Source organism: Haemaphysalis longicornis, unplaced genomic scaffold, assembly GCF_048455015.1.
Source record: "Haemaphysalis longicornis isolate Haplotype H1 unplaced genomic scaffold, Haemaphysalis longicornis Haplotype H1 scaffold_647, whole genome shotgun sequence".
Lineage (NCBI taxonomy): Eukaryota > Metazoa > Arthropoda > Arachnida > Ixodida > Ixodidae > Haemaphysalis > Haemaphysalis longicornis.
In genome coordinates this window covers 801-21,664 of record NW_027526416.1, presented here as the reverse complement: position 1 = coordinate 21,664, position 20,864 = coordinate 801, and the positions used below count along the sequence as shown (strand labels likewise).

The 20,864-nt window shown below is 47.6% G+C and overlaps 1 protein-coding gene and 2 non-coding genes across 4 annotated transcripts in view; all 3 read left to right on the top strand.

Moving 5' to 3' along the window:
- LOC144144187 (aspartate--tRNA ligase, mitochondrial-like) overlaps nt 1-10,587 on the top strand; it is a 62,176-nt gene extending 51,589 nt beyond the window's left edge. The window contains exons 14-18 of one of the 2 annotated variants that reach the window (XM_077675552.1): nt 543-622; nt 3,706-3,816; nt 4,740-4,815; nt 7,631-7,888; nt 10,277-10,587. In XM_077675552.1, coding sequence (XP_077531678.1) covers nt 543-622; nt 3,706-3,816; nt 4,740-4,815; nt 7,631-7,854 — 491 coding nt within the window. In that variant the 3' untranslated portion in view covers nt 7,855-7,888; nt 10,277-10,587. Of the gene's footprint in view, nt 1-542; nt 623-3,705; nt 3,817-4,739; nt 4,816-7,630; nt 7,889-10,273 lie in introns of both variants that reach the window. The other variant, XM_077675551.1, reaches the window with a different exon arrangement.
- Nucleotides 10,588-17,369: 6,782 nt separating this feature from the next.
- On the top strand, nt 17,370-17,531 carry LOC144144189 (U1 spliceosomal RNA). The gene has a single exon (XR_013317189.1). It is a non-coding gene; the product is annotated as a U1 spliceosomal RNA (small nuclear RNA).
- A 510-nt stretch (nt 17,532-18,041) lies between these two features.
- Nucleotides 18,042-18,114, top strand: Trnaf-gaa (transfer RNA phenylalanine (anticodon GAA)). The gene has a single exon. It is a non-coding gene; the product is annotated as a tRNA-Phe (tRNA).
- The last annotated feature ends 2,750 nt before the right edge of the window (nt 18,115-20,864 follow it).

Below are 20,864 nucleotides of genomic sequence, written 5' to 3'. Positions count from 1 at the left end.
GTTAAGTTTCTTTTTTTTTTTTCTTGCAGAATCTGCCGTGTGTCTTATTTTAAAGCCACAAAGAAAGGCACCATCAGGGACTTTACCGTGCATTACAACCTGCTCAAAGAGTGGGCCAACATTCTCGTTTTCGCCACCTTATGCTGTTTACTTGCAGAGTTATGTCATTTTTGTTGGCTAGTTCACTTTTACTACTCTGTGGTCAGGCAACATTCCACGCAGTGTGATTGTGTCTGTGGCGACTTTATGACGCACCTTGCCAAATAGAACAGGGAAGTAGTTTTTATAAGACAGCGGGGCAGTTTTTTTTTTTTTAATTGCGATAGTATGCCCTTTGGCATAAAGTCCGAAAGGTACAAGTTGGGGCGGTCATTAAGTGATGACATTTTAATGTCTGTGAGTGAACAGTCTGCGTGTGTCTGTGATCTTTGGCTCCTTCTTTCTGATTGGATGCAACAGGTGCATGCGAAAGTCCACGAAATCAAAATTTTGTGGTGGCCATCCTGTGGCTTATGCCACCGGTGTTTGTATTATCCCCATAGGGTCCGTGAAGTCCAGCCACCACCCATTCACTGCACCCCACCCTGACGACGCCCACCTCCTGCACACCGATCCCCTCAAGGTGAGTGGGGACCGTTTGGCTGGCCGGTTCCTCAGTCTGCCCCACCTTGGAACAGAAACAGGCTGGGCCCGTGGTTGTATACTTACATTTTATAGGAGGGGTGATGCCAAGATTTGTGTTGCGGTTTCATTGCGTCGATGATAGCCATTGGCTTGCTGGTAGCAGAACAGAACGCATGGGCGTCCAAGTCATTATAAATTAGATACCGTATTTACTCGCGTAATTTGCGCACTTTTTTTCCCGAATTTAGGGCCTCAAAAAGGGGGTGCGCAAATTACGTGGGTATATTGCGAAAAGTCCAAAATAATGTGTAAACGGTCCTAACGCGGACATACAAATAGGAGAAAATCGAGTATGATAGCAAAAGCGAACGATATTCGTTTATTTAAACGCGTACACAGTCAAAAGTACACAGAAAAGTAGTTGAAAGTGCACAGTCAAAAGTACCTACAAAAGTCCAGTCTAGTTGGGGTCTGGTCGGAATCGCTCGTCGAGAAATCCGACTCCGAGTCGTCGTCACGGCCGCCATCACTGCCCTCCCAAAGCGCATCGTCCTCAGTTCCGTCGAGTGCATTCGACAGCCCCGTCTTTTTGAAGCTGTGCTCCACGATGCTGGGTGAGACCATGTCCCACACTGCCACGATCCACTCGCAGACCGTCTCCAGTGGCGGTCGCTTTATCCTCCCAGTGGGAGTGAGCCCGTGCTCTCCGCTGGCCATCCACTCGACATACATCTTGCGCACGTAGTCCTTGAAGGGTTTGTTGACCGACACATCCAAGGGCTGCAGGACAGATGTTAGGCCACCCGGAATAACGGCCAGGTGGGTCCGCATGTCGCACAACTTCTCCTTCACACTCCCCACAAGATGCTCTTTGAAGCTGTCGAGCACCAACAGCGATGGCAGTCGCAGCAAAGCCCCCGGTCTCTTGCCCCAGACAGTGTCGATCCAGTCCTGCATCAGCTCCTCATTCATCCACCCGTTTTCTTGAGCACGGATGTGAATGCGGGCCACCAGCTTCATTTTGGGCACTCTCTTCCTCTTGAAGATGATGAAGGGCGGGAGTTTGCGGCCATCCGCTGTCACGGCAAGCATCACTGTGCAGCGTTGTTTTTCACAGCCAGTGGTCTTGATGGGCACAGACGAGACGCCTTTCTCGCTCACTGTGGTGTTAGGCGAACGTCAGTGGCATTTCGTCAGCGTTCCAAATCTTGGACATGAAGTTCCCCATTCGGCGTAATCCAATCACAAAGCGGTGAAACAACACAATTTTCTTCTCGTAGTCCTGCGGTAACCGCTGGCAAAGGGTCGTTCTCCGTCTGAGAGACAATTGGTGGGATCTCATGAAGCACGTCACCCAGCCTCTGCTCGCCTTGAATGCCGCAGCAGGGATCCCTTTCTCTTGCGCAATCTTCCGTGCTTCAAATTGTAGCATCTCGCACGACACGGCAAGACAGGACGACCTCATCTGTCGAACATACTTCAACAGCTCTTCTCCGACGGCAGGAAACTTTCCTTGCTTTGGTCCCCGAAACGCCCTCCTTCCAGGTTTGGTATTCTGGAGGGAACTCTTCTGCTTCTTCCAATACCGCACGTGGCTCTCGTTCACGTTGAAGTGCTTTGCGGCGGCACGGTTCCCTTTTTCTCTGCAAACTCAATGACACTGAGTTTGAATTTCGCCGTATACTTATTGTAGCCTATCGCTACTTTAGTAGCCTATCGCTACTGTAGCCTATCGCTACTGACGGCGACGGCAAAACGTGAACACAAAGGGAGGATTCCGTCGCAGTGCGTACGCAGGAAAGAGGCAGAGGATTCTCTCGCAGCACGAATGCAGGAAAGAAGAGGCAGCAAGGCGACACCGCGGCAGGGCTGATACGCCCTCTCACACCTCCGATGCAGAAATTAGTGCTTCCGACTCCGCGTCTGCCTTTGTGTGTGTTGTGTGCGAGTTCTCTCGGTGCAAAAGAAAGGAAAGGAGGAGGAAGGCACACGCTCGAGCAGTTCCGACTCCCAGCGGAAAGGATGAGAGGAAGGGTGTGCATGTGTCGGGAAGGGCAGAGCAGGGGAATGTAGCCGGGTAGGATGCCTGGATGTTCCTCCTCGCCTGCGCTCCATCACGGAAAGCCGGAGTGGAGGCGCACCCAAACACGGAGAAGGGAAGAAGTGAGAAAAGAATGAAGGGACTATTGACGCGCAGCATCGTGTATCACTGCTCTCCCATGCGCCATGCCGCCGTCCAAAGCGTGCTTGTTTGTGCGCACGTGCCAATGGGTTCTCTTGGGCGAGACAGGGAGCGCAAAATATGCAAGTAAAATTTTTTTTCTCTAAACTTGGAAAAATGCTTAAGGGTGCGCAAATTATGCGAGTAAATACGGTAAGTAGCCTCGAGGAGGCCCTGCAGACTTCCTTTTGGCTTTTCGATCCTTGGAATCTGTATGGGCTTTGACCACCTAGTTGGATTTTCATCAAAGTAAAGGGGCACATGTGGTGGTGAAAGTTTACAAATATATTGTGGCAGGGGTGTGTGTCAGCTACAGTGCTGGCAAAACATATTTTATATAAGGCGTGTATGGGATCTAGATAGCCTTTTATTTTTTGGGGGGCATCTACAGTGCCTGTAGTAGGCTTGTGCGAATATTCGGGGGCTTCGAATATTCGAACGAATATTACAGTATTCGAATTCGCTTCGACTCGAATTTAATATTTCCCATATTTTGAAGTATTCGGGGTGAACGAATATCAAAACTGCGTTCAAGTTCCGGTTTCGTTGGGCAAATCGCAGTGCCATTGACATCAGGCCTGCATCTTGACTACATGTGGAGCCAAGACAAGCTAAGCCACATTCAGAACGTTGTCGTACAATATCGTAGCCTTCTTGGCATGGAGCGTTTTCTTCTCGCGAAAACGCGCCGCGCACGCCACAGGCGCTCTGAACGCTGCCGCAGAACCACCCGCATGCTGCGCGCGGCGCGGCCGGCGGCAGCAACACACAAACATACCTGACCTGAGACGTTGCACTGAAGAGGTTGTCCAGGGGTTGGTGAAAGAACGTTGTTGCAGTGTGTTCCGTATGTTGTGCAGGTGCGGGGTCAGCACTACGACCTGGTGCTCAACGGCTGGGAGGTGGCGGGGGGCTCCATACGCATCCACCATGCCCCCACCCAAAGGCACGTGCTCACCCACATACTGCAGGTGAGGGAAGAAGAGCCTCCTCCGACACGCAACGGTTAAAAAGCAGGTAAAGGCAGCAGAGGCAATGATTTAGGCAGAGAGATTGGAAACTAAAATGAACCCTGGAGGCCTACAGGCCAGAGAAACTGGAAATCGGAAGGGAAGGTGTCTGTGGCAGCATGCAGGGCGTCGCATCGCTCTTTGAAGCACATGTGGGGGGCCTGAGTACACGGACATACCATACGTGGAGAGCCACAGGCAACAGGATGAAACCTGTGTATGCTGGTGTGGGAATTAGGAAACCGTAGGGCGTATTGCCACAGACTGCACAGATATACGACTGCGCCACCATGACAATGAGGGCACAACTTTAATGGAGGCTTTGTGGGGAGCCTGAACTTCAGGGCCATAGAGGTGACAGAGAGGTGGCTGGAGTGGTGGCGTAAGAAGTGTAAGGAAGGAATTGGAGCAAAGATGGAGTAACCAAATGGATGAGAATTTAGAACTGCAGGTTGAAGGAACAGAAAAATGTCCAAGGAAAGCAAAAGGGGAGAGCAGGGCATGAAAATTTGGAACCGCTGGGGAGGGAGTGACGGGATAGGGAGGGAGCAGACAGATAAAGTTTGTTAGGGGTAGGGCAAATAATTCTCTGTTCGTGCAGTTTCTGCTGTTGGGGAAAAATTAAAGGGCAGCCTTTCAGCTTGTGTGTGTGGGATCGATGCTGTTTGCTTGTCATCACTTAGGCGCAGACTTGCAAGTGATGCTTGCTTTCACTTTTCTCTCCCTGTGGGTACCACTTTACCCCACTAGAAGTGTATGTGTGCTTTTCACAGCTCATTGCTTTCTAAGTTTCTATGCTTTAGCCACTGGGCTGACATCTAGTCACCATGAGGTGTAACGGGCAGACACATGAATAATGTGTTAATCGCTGCTTTGTGATGCAGGAGGACCTAGGAGAGCTGAGTCACCTGCTTGAAGCCCTCGAGTCTGGTGCACCCCCACACGGAGGCATAGCTCTCGGTCAGTTTTCTCTCCTAATGAGCATGCTTTTATAGCCCTCTTGCAAGGCTCCTACTAAAATGTCTTGGGCTGTCATAAAAAACTAACTCTCGTAACTTTAGTTTTACGTGTTATGTATGGTGCGACTGCTCAGGATCACTTAAACGGCGGTATGCAGTGACAGCTGCAAAGTCGGAGGAAGCTGAATAGTTGCACTGTCGAACCCCACCATAATGAACTCTGCTTGAAATATTTCCAATTACTCATCACCTACCCGTAGAAGTCCATGTAACAAAGTCCACAACGAACTATTGTGAGGCTTGTTTTCGCCTCAACGAAATTTTCACTCAGTGGAGCTGGGCTTGGAACACTTATTTTACGATGCAATAAGCTTAGCACCAGCCGTTTGTAGCATTTTATATATCCAAAACGCTTTGTTTCACTGAAAACGTGCACCCACACCACAATCCATAAACTGTGGAGGAAGAAAAGTTCGGACATGGCGCCGAAGTGGGAAGCCTAGTCATAAGCAGTAAAATGAAATCCTGCTGGGACATCACTATGCCACGTGACCCTGCCATGTGACAGCGCACAGTAGGGTGTATTGGCCGCCACGCGCTGCTGACACATTGCTACGGCTGAATGTGCATGCTAGTTTCTGAGACAAAATGCCTAATCCTGAACCACATTGGCCAGTAATCATTTCTTCTCTATCCTATTTTATGAACTATGTAAAATATATCGCTAATTGCACATACACATGCATGCATACACGCACGTAGAAGAGAGCACTGAGCAGACGAATATGGGGAGGCCTGCTAAAAGCTACGTCCAGCCAAACAACTGTGAGTCATGGGCTGGGCTGGCTCCAGCGGCTCTGGAAAGGGAAACAGCTGAGTAAGCGGCGTTCACGGAGGTGGGTTTACAATGGCTGGCTGCGTGACGTTATGCCATCTTCTAACTGTGTTCTTCTTCCATAGCATGGAGGAAGAAGCTTTTCTGTCATCCATGCGCCATGCCATAAACACTCACAGATGGACACCATTGCTTGGTGGCGATAACGATGTGGCTGGCCATCTTTCCATGAGGCGCAGGCCCAGTTTGCCAAGCCGGTGCTACAGCCAATCCTATCCAGTTGAAATCATGACACGAATGTGCGCTGCTGGCGCTGCACCGCAGTGTATGCATTGCGAGCAGTTGTCATTGCAGTTTTCCTTCTACCGTTGTTCAAAGTCAAAAGTGAAAATAATGTTTTCCTGTTCGGTCTTGAACCGACGTTATCCTATCTTTATCGCAAGCGCGCCAGCGTCCACTTGTGTTTGAAGGTCAGATGCTGCTAGATCCACTAAATAAGCTAGATGCGGCCGTGCCCAGTCAGAGGATAAGATAACAGGCACTCTCCTGCCATAAGCAAGAGGGCGGCTTCCAACGACCTAGCAGCTATCTGCAAGTAATCAGCTTGGTTGCGATTGGATTTCTTTCCCCTGTAACACACTCTTCACGTATGAGTAGGAAACAGTTTGATAACCGTTGGTACCTTTGTTACCCAAATAAACGTGCGTCACTCCTTTTTCTAAAGATTGCATTATGTGGTCAATGATGCCAAAAATATACGGGTGTATTTTTCTTGCTCTTTTGCGGTGTTGGGAGTGAACAAGTGTTGGGGAGATTTCGTCACCATGAATTTTCACCTCAACAAAATTTTTCGCACGTCCCGTGCAAGCTAAGCACTGGTGCGTTGGCACGGCTTTTCGAACGGTTAGGGCTGAACAAAAACTTCACTTCCTCCCAAAGGTTTCACTAAACCTGTGATAAGGGACACTGAGAAAATTTATCAATCTATTTTTTGCCTGTGCTGCGAAGTTCACCTCCCATAACCCTTTATTTCATGAAAATTTTGAGCCTTTATTTGTTAAGGCCATAAATAGAAGAAACAACGCATGCCAGCTGTGGTTGCCTTGATAAACTAACTCAGAGACATTGTACTGGTTTGCAGGGGGCTTTGAAAGTATTTGATAAACTAACTCAGATACATTGTACTGGTTTGCAGGGGGCTTTGAAAGTGTTTCAGTCTTTAAATTTTTGTTTGCCTCTTAGTTTTAAATTGGTATCAATTGTTTTTTTCATGCACAGCTTAAGTAAGTTAGACTGCGGTTAGACGCCTTATATAAGTTTGGTTTTATAGATGATGCCAGTGTGTCATCACACGCGATGTAATGAAGTTGGCATGAAGGAGGCCACAAGCAGAATGGCAGCTTTTAAAGCACTTTTATCATGTAATATTATGTAAAATTAGTACAGCTTTATACATATGTTATATTTTTGGTGGGTTATCCTGTAATTTTTCTCCTTTGAGTGCATTGCCTGTAAACAACACAAATGTGTGATCATTTTATGTTTAAGAGGAACTCATATGTACCTGCCACTGACCAGCGCCGTACACTTTGCAACGAGCGAAAGGCTAACAATAAAGTATGCAGTGCTAACTGCAACATTCCAGCACCTCACTTTGTTGCTCTCGAACAATGTCATGTCCCGCTCATAGTTATTCATTGCCAGTCCTTGCATGTACAGGACCTTGCCTTTGGCTATCTGCCTTGAACACGTCAAGCATTGGCGCTTAGCTACCCGGATTGCCTGATTGCATCTTAATCTCTGTCACGCACTCTACACCAAGGGACAGACACCTCTCATAGGCCTATCAACCACTGAGCACGATACACAGGTGCCGTTCAAATAGAAAGTTCGCTCAAGTTCCGCCCTTTTTGAACTCCCCCCAAGTCTCGTTCTTATCGTAGTGGCCTTGTGTTCCCCTCTTCTTGGGTGCTGCTTCCAGGCGTGGACCGGTTGGTGTGCATAGCCTGTGGGGCCCCGAGCATCCGGGACGTGATTGCCTTCCCCAAGTCGGCCGAGGGTCGCGACCTGCTGGGCGGCGCACCAGCGCCCATCGGGGACCGCGAGAGGAGGCTCTACCACCTGCCTCTGCCTAAGGCGGAGGGGGAGGCGGAAGAGGGGTCATCACCACCCCAGCAAGATCAGCAGCAGCAGCAGCAAAAGTGATCCCACGTGGATCTCTGTGGCCTTAGTGATGCAGGTTAGTTCAGCCTGGTGTAGCTGCAGTAATGTCATCAGATGGTTAGGCCTGCTTGTACTGTTAGCATTTATGACAGCACTGCCTAACAAAAGCACTGCCTAAGTAGTGCCTAACAAAAAGCACTCACCTGGTTACACGCTTTGCTTGGTCTGGCCTGTCTGAACATTATCGGCGATAGTGCCTCCCTGTATTTGTGGTTGCGCGTGGTTAATTTTCCCTCAGGAAGGGTCTGTGGCTACAAAATAGTGTCACTGAAGCAGGTTTGACAGGTAGGCTTTGCTATGATGGCTGAACAGGAGAGTTTTCCACTGCACTTCTGGCGTAGGGTAAAGAGATTGTAATGCAGTAGTGTCTCCAATGGGAAAGTACTCCACACGCCCTGGGGCCAGGCGCTTACGCGTGAAGAGGTTTAATCAAGAAGATAGGGTGAAAGCAATGGAGGCTTTAACTGCATTTGAGGCCCCCTTTGCCTCATCCCACATTCCAAGATGAAATGCTGATTATGCAACCTGAGTACGTGCCATCATTGCATGCTCGCCTCCCATGCCAAGTGCATCTTGTGTCACAAACTTTATGCTCCACAACCTCTGTTTGTAGACCACACCTTTCATCGTTTGAGCTTTTAAAATTGTGAAAAGAGGGAATATAGCAGTTTGGGGAACTTCCAAGTAATGAGTGTGTGCTGCGCAACTAAAACGCCACTTACACATGAACCGGGGAAAACCAAGCGTGCATAAATCTCGCCTCTACTAAGATTTCAAATCTTACAAGTATGCTTGCTCCAACTACATCTAACTGTCCCCAATTGGCGGTGGCACTGAAAATTTGCTAGGTTTTCTTCTACAGAAATTTTTTGTGGCATCCGAAATAGTCATAATACAACCACGTAGGTACTCTGGGAGAGGTTGAAAATCGTTACAGGCCGTTCCACCAGCATGACTCCGTCCAGTTATGAGGACAGGGTTGCCTGGCTGATGAGAGGGTGGGGATCTTCGCGGCCAGAAGCTGAAGGTTACAGCGCTTTCGTGACACACACAACTGCTTCAATCACAGCGGCATGGCATGTGAGGGAGCTTATGGACCACGTGCAATGCAGTCGCGAGCACCATGGGATAGCGCACTACGGAGGCTGGGTGTCTGCTTAAACTGGGTCTTTGCGTCTGTATGCAGGCACCTCTGCGGGCATCAATGTCACTTGCGTCTGTGGGGCTAGCCCACGGTTAGCTGTACCCAGGTTGCCATAGGAATTTATGGCACTGTGTGGCTTTCATTCGCCATCTGTACAGGGGATGTACTGATGAGGCAGAGTGAAACAGCCCAAGAGGCAGTGACGAGACGGAGGGATAACAGCACTGTACTGTGTTGCTATTGCTGACTCTCATCATTTTTAGTGCTGTTTTATTTTCCCTTATCCTGCACCAACGCGCTCTTTGTGGGACATTGATTCTGTGCGGCAATAAGCACAGCATTGTTTGAAAACAACGAGTTTAAAGTGGTGCGAAGGAACGCGATGCAAGTCCAAAGCAAAGCAAAGTGATGCTGTATGGATCCAAAAAAACATAATGGCGTGATGCCCATCCAATGTAGCTCCAAAAAGGCTCCAATAGTATCACTGTATGTGGTGAAAGGGGCTTCAAACTTTGTTAAATTTTGTGGCCATGTCTTTATTTATTTTAGCACTGATATTTGCCCAGACATTCACGAAGTAGAAAGCTATGGGATTAAAGTGGGAATACGTAGCACCAGTGTAAGTGGAAGCACGTTGCGTGGTGAATGCAAGCTGCAGTTGTGGAATCCAAGAGACCTTGAGTGAAGACAGAATGATAGTGGCATTATAAAACACCCAGTGCGCAATTCCCCAAATGCGAGTTTATAGAAAAGTGCTGTTTTAACTACACTATTATACACATCAAGGTTTCATTTATGTTGGTCTTGAGAGGTGGACAGCCAAAACATACTACCTGAATGCAGACATTTCTAGTTCTGCTGTTTAACTGCCAGTGCATCTATCTTTGCAAAAATTGAGCAGGGATCAATATGCTGCATGCCTATTTTGATGCCTACTTACGCAGTGCTTTTTTTTAGCAAGAATTAATGACTGGGCAGTGAAAGCCTGATGTCTGCCTGCTCTAATAGATTACATCAACATGCCTGCTCTAATAGATTACATCAACATTAATTTTTTTGTATATGTTCTTCAGTGCTTGCGAGCACATTACATGAAGTATGTGATCTGATACTCCAGCATTGATACAAAGGCTGCTGTATCATTAAATTGTCTTATATTTTTGTATTCTTCCTTTTTGCATGTCTCATCATTGTTTTTACATCAATGTTGCATAAATCACTGTCAAACTCAACTTCTTCTCTCTCTCTTATTTCCAGCAGAGCTTGAATGGAAGATTGGCCTGCTCAAGGAAAGGTTGCAGGACAGAACAGCCTTTCTCCCGAACACCAGAGAGGCAAAAAAATCTGCCCTTCAAGTGGAAGCCTTGTCCCACTAGTCTGATGTATTTGCCCCATTCCTAAGAATATCTCAATTAAGGAAAACAAGAGTCTTGGGAAGCCTGAACATCATTTCGGTTGTAATGCTTGTTTACATTTTACTTTTGGGGCAGTGGACAGCTAATGTAGGGGCCATTTTCAACTCAGTTGAACGTCTAAGCTTGTAAATAAAATTACCTGGTGTCATGCACCGTGAGCGCAGAGAGTGGTGAAATTTTGTCTCTGGTAAAACTTTTTATCAGAAGAGCCCCCAACATGACCTCTGGAAGGTACAAAGCCCATATGTTTCCCTGCCTGCTACACCCATTATTTTTGCCTCTGCTATTCCCCATAAAGTACTTCGGATGGAGCCACGAGGAACGTGCACTCACGGAGCCACGAGGGAGCCACACTTTCTTTTGTTGTATTTTTGCAGCAGATGATGGCACACGGCGCGTGGAATCATCCGCCACTCAACCCCAGGCCCCTTAGCAGCCTGTCATGTCCGGCGGAAACACAACCCCGGAAAAGTGACCTGTGGCGCACGCTTGACCACACTCCACTGTGTTTAAATTGCGGAGGAGCAGGGCATGTCTACCGCGGATGCCTTTATTGTCATGTCAGCTTGTGAGGATTCACAACAAATGCTACATGTCGAAGAAATGGGGAGCGCCTGGAAAAGATCGGCGACTACCTCGCCGAATGCTGCGATGTCTTCGCACCGCAACTCCCAGAGTCTCATCCACCATCGCCCATGCAACGCGGATCCTCGAGTCCACGCTTCACCTCAAGTTCCACCAACCGTCAATCGCGTAGCCCTGTAAGCCGAAGAAACTGAACTCAGCGGCCGCAGGAGGTGAGGCCGTGTGTGTCAACATTTATGAAAAGCCTCCACTGCGACGATGACAACGGTGAGATGCTGCAAGGGACCAGATGGAGACCGGTAGCTGCACCACCCAACATGTAACATGCGACGTGTTTGGGCAAATCGATGGCCACAAAATGACTGAGTTGACCGACGCTGCTGCAGACCATTCTGTAATAAGTAGGACTTTCGCCTTGGCACTGAAGAAGACACCGACACTTTGGACTGGCCTGCTGAAGGCCACCTGGTTAGTCCTGTGGGTAGGTGCATGGCATGGATTAAAATCAAGCGGTTCACACACATCAGCACCTTCGTTGGGCTGCCCAAATGTTTGAAAGACCTATTTCTTGGTATGGACTTTCTACGAGCAAATGTTGCAGTTACTGATTTGCAGAAATCAACAGTCAGGTTTAGCTCAAAGTGAGCCATAGAGAGACACATTGAACACCAGCAAGGCACGGCTTTGCACATCATTGTCAGCGACGGTATCACAAGTGATGTATATATATAATTCAGCCATCGAATAGCGTGTGGGCCTCGCCCGTCGTACTTGTCCGGGAAAAAGACAACGCGGTTCGCTTCTGCGTTGATTACCGCCGACTAAGCAGTATGATGAAACGCGATGTTTAACTGTTTCAAAGGATTGATGACTTGTTGGACCGGTTGCGCGATGCCAAATCCTTCTTATCCCCGGGCTTGAAGTCCATATATTGGCAGATTGAATTTGGCGAGTGTGACCGCGAGAAGATGGAATTCGTGACACCAGATGGCCTCCAGGATTCACGATCCTCCCCTTCGGCCTATGCTCTGCGCCAGCTACATTCCAGCGCATGATGAATACCATCCTCGCTGGGCTGAAATGGACCCGCCGCGGTGGCTCAGTGGCTAAGGCGTTGCGCTGCTGAGCACAAGGTCGCGGGTTCGATTCCCGGCCGCGGCGGCCGCTTTTCTGATGGAGGCGAAAAGCAAAAACGCCCATGTGTACGAGATTTCGGCGCACGATAAAGATCCCCAGGTGGTCAAAATTAATCCGGAGCCCTCCACTACGGCGCGCCTCATCGCCTGCGTTGCGTCGGCGCGTTAAACCCCACAATCAATCAATCAATCAATCAAATGGGCTGAAATGGCAGCTTGTCTTGTATACTTAGACGACAAGGTTGTTTTCTCTAGTTCATTTGAACAACACTTGTGCCGGCTCAGAAGTGCTCTGGAGGCTATTCGCTCTGCAGATTTGACCAATACAGTTGAACCGCGGTGTAACGAAGTCGGTAAAACTCGTAATTTACTTCATTACATTGAAATTCGTAGTTAAAATGAAGTGTTAGCCATTTGAAGCAGTCCTGCGAACTAAAACGTGGCGCGTACACTGTTTTTGTTTGTCAGAGCTTAATTGTCTACGTGGGCATCAGCGTCAACCGCATGGGGCATTTTCTGCAAGCAAAAACACGCCTCGTGAGCCACAGGCGAGCTGACACAGCCACGGAGACCACTGCGCGATTCAGGTAGCTCCAGCGAGCACTTCAAACCGCTCCCTGAAACGCTACACGAGGGGCAAACAAATGCTGGAAGAAAGCTGATGAAGTGGGCGAAAAGTGCACTGTAAAACGTTATACGCGCCGCTTAGGAAAGCGCCCATCGAAAAAATTGGGCTGCGGGAACTACAAATGTACGCTTGGGAAGAAGCACCTCGAAGTTACAAAGTGTATACAGCGCCTTTTTCACGCGGGACAAAAATCCACCCCATTCAATAATGAACAGCCTAGATGACCTTATAATCACTTAGTTGTGCGCAGGTAAGGAGAAAAGCACCGACACATGTATCACCTCACCATTTACACATCACCGTAAAAGAACTGAAATAACAATGCACGCGTACCACGCTGACTGTGCCCGTCACGGCCTCTCGACCCGCATTTCGTTGTGACAGTTTCGTCCAGTGAGGCACAAAATTTTAGTCGCTACTTCTGGTCTGAAATAAATTGTGTTCTGGAAGGTGACCTGTTGCAAGTAAGGATTTAATTATTACGTGAAACAATAATACATGCCAAGAAAACATATACAACATCACAGTTGTTACAGAAATTACATTTAAATTGCAAGATTGTGAAACACCTATCTAAAGCCTATTTCGCAAACAAGCGAGATACCACGTGACTGCGGTGATCATCCATTGCCCAATGCGATGTCATCGGCTAAACTCTGCTTCCAGAGGTACATACCTCGCTCGCGAACGCTGATCAGCGCGTCAGTTGCATTACCAATGGTTGTTCTAGCATATATTTCCATGTGGTAAGTGTTAAGTAGGAGTCATCACTTTACCCTTTTTACACTTCTACTCTGCCCAGACAATAAAAATTTCTGAGTGCACAACCGAAAAATGTACGGCCTTTTATATGAGCAAAGATGCGTAATTGGCAAAGCTAAGCCAATTAATAGTTTGAATTGTGCAACTGTAGACGATCAGTACCATTCTAATTTGTATGGAACGGTTGAAACTAAAAACAAAACCCTTGAGGCACTTAATGATGGCAAAAGCCTGGCGTTACTTATTAGCAACTCCTTTACGGCTGCATATCGTATTTGCGTATGTCTCTTTGCATTTGTTTCTTCGTCTTGTGGCCCAAATTACTTCGAGCGGCTTCTTCTCTACTACACCGTGTTTGCGTCTTTCTTCCCTCTGCTGAGCCCAAGGACGTGGGATCGATCCCAGTTGCGGTGGCTGCTTTCCTGATGGCGGCGAAAAACGAAAACGCCCGTGTCGAGATTTCAAAGCACGTTAAAGATCCCCCGGAGGTCAAAATTAATCCGGAGCCATCCACTGCAGCGCGCCTCATAGCTTCGGCGCTTTAAACCCCAAAATCAATTAATCATTCAAACCGTTTTCTGCGCTTTCATTTCTCCACCTAATGGCGCGAGTTACGTCTTTTTGTATCCAATTTTACATTTGCAGTTCACAGTTTTGTGAATTTTGGGAAGCGGTCATCAGTGCGCCTCGAAGCTCTCGATTCCTGGCCAATCCCCCTCGTGGTATGGGCCACAGGAGCAACACCAACTTTTGTTCCACCAAGTTTGAGAGAGAGAGAGAGAATAAACGTTTATTTAAATCAACAGGGGGGATTGTACTGAAGCTTGAAGGAGGCGTCCTCAGTCCAGGATGCCTTGAGCGCGGGCAGCATCGACAGCCCTTTGAGCCAGCCGAAGCTGGTCGTCCAGGCTGGTGCTCGCCAAGGCGCTCTCCCAAAGCTCGACAGTGGAAGCAACCCGTTCTCTAGCAGAGCGAGAGAGAGAGAGAGAGAGAGGATGAACCGTGAATGTAGTATTTGTGAAAAATAAATTAGCAGAGTGACGTCCTAATTTCAGGACCCAATCTAACCAGAGAAGTGAACTAGAGAACTGTAGGCCATGTGACCTTAGGGGCACATGGTTAAGCAACTAACGAAGCAGTGCAGGGAGATATTGGCTGGGCGTCGTTGGAAGTTTGAGAAGCTCGGAGTAAAATATGTTTTGAGGGGAGGTTGAGAGCAATGAATCAATGCAGGTGGACAGTTTAAAGTGTTTAGAGACAGGTACATATGGAAAGCGTGAACACGCAGCGGCTAAGGAAGACTAGAAGGCTAAAGGTGAAATATGAAAAGAACAGTGGAGAATCAGACAGCCAAGGTAAGCAAAAGAAGCAAGGCAGACTGAAACAAGAAGAGCACACCGGGATACTAGTTTTCCACCGCCTCGCACTGGAACGTTTTATCTCCATGGGAAAAAATGTGTACTAAAATCCCGGGTCATCTCCACTAATTTGGGGAGGGGCGAAGCATGCAGTGTATAAGTGTATTCTTGGCGCCTTGGTATTTTTGCCAACGGAGATGAAACCGTTCCGGGGTAGAGGTATACAGCGCTTTGCTGTAAAAGTCGGGTGTCTTTGAAGCATGAAGCTCTCTAGCGGGAGGCATAAATGAGTGTCCCGGTGTTTCTTTTTAGTACAGTGACTAAATTAGACGACAGTTACGACGACGACATGAGACACCAATAGCCCGAGCCCCTAAGGGGCTTTGCCCCTAATATCTTCTGCGGTGGTAAGCGTAATCGTCAACGCCAGTCATACAGTGCGCGCCTCCTTATTGGCGAAAGTCGTCTGGCTCCTACCACTGCTCCGTGCGGCACGAGTCGCAGAAGCCGGCGGCGGCGTGCAATCGCACACGCGGGCGTAAAAAAAAAAAAATCAAACCACCACGCCGGAACGCACGCGCCAATCAACGAACGCCCGCGCAGCTCCCCTGCCGTGGTTTGAACCGTGGCGACACCGACCGGAGAGGGCGGAAAATATAATGGCAAACTGTTCGCATGGCGACGCAGTGAAACACCCCCTCGTGAGGGGCACGATCAAATGCAGAGCATTTCCGGGGGCGCACAACGTTAAGTAGTTTGCGTTACGTTAATGTTGTTGCACTTGTGGCAACTGCTGACGAGAGAGCGCTCGTCAGCAGTAATTTGAATGGGTCAAGGATATAAGGCGCGTTCGTAGCCTCCCATTCTGTGTCGGCTTTGTGGCGCAGTGGGTAGAGCATCATGTACATTGCGTTCCGCCCGCAGGGTCGAGGGATTGAAACCAGGCGCCGGATAGTATTTTTTTTTATATAGTGTAGGGAAAGGGGTGTGGACAACGACGGTGCGGACTACGACTACGGACGTCAACACGGGTGACATCGTGAGTTACTGAAATGCTCTGCATTTAAAAAAAAAAAAGCGTGCGCAAGTCTCATAAACACTCGCAAATGCTTTGCCGATCACTTGCTGGACCGATGGAACCCAACAACTCAGATGAAGCGGAAACAGTCTCGCTCACAAATTAAATATGAATGTAGGCTGAATAAAAAATATTTTAAAATATGAAAATAGCAACGCAAACTGAAAAGTTTACATTTCGACCAAACGGTCGCAGGAGATTTTAAAATGAGCACTCTTGTGGCGCGCAGCACACCGAAGAGAAACTCGGCAGCGTGTGAGGGATGCATGCTGTTAGTAAATGCCAGATTTGGTGATGCGGTGGTAGATCTTGACTAGTACTTACCTGCCTGTAGCCTGGGTTTGATTTCCGGCCGACGAAGCTTCGCAGGTGAAAATGATATTTTTTTCTGGCTGGATATTGAACCAGCAATTTCTTCTAACTAGAAATAGGCAGAATTTCTAGCTACAAATTTAGTTTCTAGGACATTTCTAGCTGGAATGAGGTGTTGTTCCAGCTGGCAGGTACTACTTCCAGCTAGCGTTTGTCCCTCCAGCTGGGAGAAAAAAAACCTGTAAGCTGGAAATAATCCTCTAGACTAAGAATTTTTCTAGTCAGAAGCTGTTGATTGCAGCTAGAATCTACTAATCCAGTCAAAAATGAAGCTATAAATTATGATTTTATGCTCGGAATGCTCTTTCGACTTTCACGGGGGTTGCCGTAATTGTAGTAACCTTCATTGAGGTCTATTTAAGGTTTTTTCACGCCTGTCACACATCTTTAAATCGGTTTTATTTTCTTGCGTTGTTCCAATGTTTTTTTTCTCTCATGATGGCTCTGTTTTTAGCATACATAATATTTTCAACGGCGCAGTCAGTAGCTTTTCTCTGCTATAGTAGGTGTCCATTTTGTGCACTTCTGTTTACCTTTAAAAGCAGTCGCGGTAACTTATTGAGCATGGAACATATTTTTATCTCAAAGGAAGCCTACAAACGTGCACCTGCGTCTAATAGATTTGGCTCACACGCGTGGATGTCAGCCGCGTCCGAAACGTTACACGCACATAAGCTTGCAGCTGTGAAATGTTACAATAGCAGGTTTTCCTGCCATTATGAGGGCGATGCGGCGCCACGTGCTCTCATCTTCAGTTGCAAAGTGTCCCAGAAATGTCAACCAGGGTTGCTTGCGTTTATTTTCCTGTACCTTCTTTAAATTTGGTCACCCACATATTACGGCAAACGGCAGGACAGACTAAAAGTTATTTAGTAATTAGTTTATTGGTTTATACAAGTGTAAAAATTATTGTGACATTGTCAACATTGCAGCCATATTTTTATGTGCTAGCCTTCAGCCCCCGGTATCACACGCCATGTTGCCCTGGGTGGGGTAGCGAAGCGCGACGTTGCCTGAGCATACTTACCTGGTGCCGGAGTATCCGTGATCCTCGAGGCGGAGCTCCCAGGGCGAGGCGCGGGCATTGCACTGCGCTCGCGTTGACCCCTGCCACTACCCCAAACTGGGGCAGATGGGGCATGCAATTTGGTAGTGGGGGACTGCGTTCGCGCTATCCCCCTTCCTAAAGAAATCCAAAATCAGAACATTGATCAGAACATTGAGTCCCATTGCATTTGCTATACTTTCCCTCTGTATGATGGTAATCGTGAGAACCCGTACCGATGAAACTTCGTTGAAATTCAGGTTTATGAAAGGGCCTACTAGGTAAATGCCTTTTCATATCCCCACCTGTCAGATTCCATTTTGAAGTGATGTGGTATGGCCACATAGTTAAATTATTGATGTTGGTCTTACTTAGTATATGTCATTGTAGCAATTATATTGTCATAATAACAATATTATAATTGTCACTTCAAACACTCGCCCGTGCAATACACCGTGGCTCGTAGCTCACTGACTCTTTGTACGCACTCGTACAGCCTAGGCGTACAGCCCGCTGCAAAACTTTTACAGAGCAGGCTCAGGCGACTGCGACTTATAACGTCTGGAAGAATGCTTTCGTTATCTGTGCAAATTACGCAACTCACGAGCGACGCCCGGCAGGGTATGTAACGTTGCGCTCTCGCCCCGCCGAAATAGCTCAGTTGGGAGAGCGTTAGACTGAAGATCTAAAGGTCCCTGGTTCGATCCCGGGTTTCGGCAAGCTTCTTTTATTTTCTTTTTTTGTCTTTGTCCTCCACCGTCTCTTGTTTTGCTTCTCATAGCCCCATAAATATGACCAGAAACAATGTCCGCAAAAACCAGTAGTATCTGCAGAGTGGCAAGTATATCTGATAAGTGTCGGCAGAGTGGCACGTTCATCGCATACCCCATCCGTCAGGCCTAACGGCTGTCGGATCCATGACATCCCGTTGTAAGACATACCAGTTCTTTTTGATGAACGGACTTGGCGTTTGTTTGTTTTAAAGAAGTATGGGCTATTTCGATTGCGCAGATCATATGTTGTAGATTATTATTTACTGTATTGATCGAATATTTGCCGTGTTTCGAAAGTTTGCATTTAGAATTTGTGCCTTTTCATGTTTTTGATTAGTACCTATTTCAGGGAATACTTATCCTGCACGCAATTGATTTCATTCTTTGCACCAGCTTGCCATTACTTGTTTTTTTTGTTTCTTTGTAGGGTACTTTAGATTCCCTTTTTTGATTATGTGGGTTTTTATAGAAGGTCTTTGAAACACGATCATCCTCTTGCCGCGGGTGAAGTCCCGTCACTAATAAAGGTTATCTTATTTATTCTAGTTATGTCACTGGTGTTTTCAATGCAATCTTAGTGGATATGCGGAATAGATGGAATACATGGGCACAGGCGTTCCTGGCGTTGCAAATGCATGCCCTTTTCGGAATTCAGCCTATGCCAAAATATCCCAATCTCCAAGGAGGGGGGGGAACTGCCCCCCCCCCCCCCCTCGTTGGAGATTGGGATATTTGTATGCACTACAAAAAAGCTGCACAGCTTGTTTGGCCCGTAATTAAAATACCTTACCCTGAAGGGCGGAAGAGAGGAGAGAATGACACCGACGTTCTCTCCTTTGTCCCGTCCTTTAGCGCAAAGTATTTTAAATTATGTACGTGAACCAACTAGCCCAACAATCCACGCCACTCAAATGATTAGCACACTTAGTATGGAACGCCCTTCAGGACTGCGGTAAACATTGCACTTTAGTCAGTGGGGCTCTTAGGTTTACAGTTTCGGACTCGCCACGGACTCCCCGAGAAGAAGTCCGGCATTCGATTTTCCCATGTATACCTATGGCTTCGGGGAATTCTAGGACTACCCGCGGACTCTCCGCGGTGAGTCCGAGACTGTAAATCGAAGAGCCCCACTGACTAACGTTGCCGGTCATGTGAAGGCAGTAAAACAGACTGCCTGTGCTGGCTATTGAAGATAGCGAACAATTGTGAAAGGTTTGGACGTTTTTTTTTTTTCTCCTAAACTCTAGATGTATGCAGTCTTGCCGCAAGAACATCAATTTTCGGACAAATTTGCAGCTAAAATCTTCACCGCTACACTTAGAAGGAAGAGTGCAACATCCTCCCGTGCCGTCGCATCACCTTGTACACCCTTTCCTTCGAAATTTCGAAATGTCGGCACCACCCAGGCCCCGAAACAAAACCTATAAATGAGCCCCTCAAAACGCTTGTACGCCTGTAGTGCATTGAAAGTCAGGGAGTCCAGTACTATCATTATTCTGTGAGCCATTTCAACAGACTTCATCACACATGTCATCTCGCAATTTGCCCAGAAAAACCCGATGCGTCTGCAGCTGCTATTCAAGAAAGACTGACGGAGTGCAGTTGTACGTATGTGAACGTATTGTGCTGTGTGCTGGTGATCAGTTGGCGTGAGTCGAGAAACCTCACGCAGCGAGACTCACCACTCTGCTTTACAAAGTGACAGTAAATTTTCGCATTTTCTTTATTAACTTTATTTTTTTGTTCGGTAATAAAATCCAATGTATATTCTCCAAGTCTGGTTCTAATTCGCTTTTTGCAATTATTGTAACCACTAGTAGCGCATTTTTCGTGCTATCCAACCGTACCCCCCCCCCCCCCCGGTAATGGATGCCCCCCCTTGCAAAAAGTTCTGCGGAAACACGCCCACATAGTACTCATCCCGAAGCCTCCTACCCTAGACAACTTGAGACCGATATCTCTCACGTCGTGCCTCGGAAAACTCCTCGAGCACGTAATTCTGAACCGTCTACAGCCATACTTGGAAGATCGCGAATTTTTTCCTGAAGCGATGTTTGGTTTCAGACCGAAACTATCAACCCAAGACATTCTGCTACAACTAAAGGAGGAAGTTATCCAGCAGGCCTCTCCACACGGCGTCAGGGCAATTTTGGCGTTACATCTGAAAGGAGCCTTTGACAATGGAGCCCATAATACTATCCTCGAAAATCTAATGGAAACAAACTGTGGCGTACGAACGTACAACTTCATCCGATCCTTTCTGACGAACCGAACGGCCACAATAGGAATCGGAGATCTCCGCACAGAAACCATAAGAACCCCGAACAAAGGCACGCCACAAGGCGCCGTACTTTCTCCAACCCTATTTAATATAGCCATGATGAAGCTCCAATCGAAACTGCACGAGATTCTCCACACAATTCTACAGCACCAGCGACTCACCCGACAAGCCTTTCCTCCTCCGCACAAATCCTTAACGAGAGAAGAAGCGACATTCTGGCGTCAACTACAAATAAACACCTCCCCTCACCTAGGAAGGCTCTACGCCATGTATCCTACAATTTACCCTTCGCACAAATGCCCTTCTTGCACAACACAGTATGCCTCCCTTTACACATTACGTGTGCCTGCCCCGACATTCCAAGCATTCCCGGAATACCCAACCCAACCCTTGAGCAGTGGAAAGCTGCGTTGCT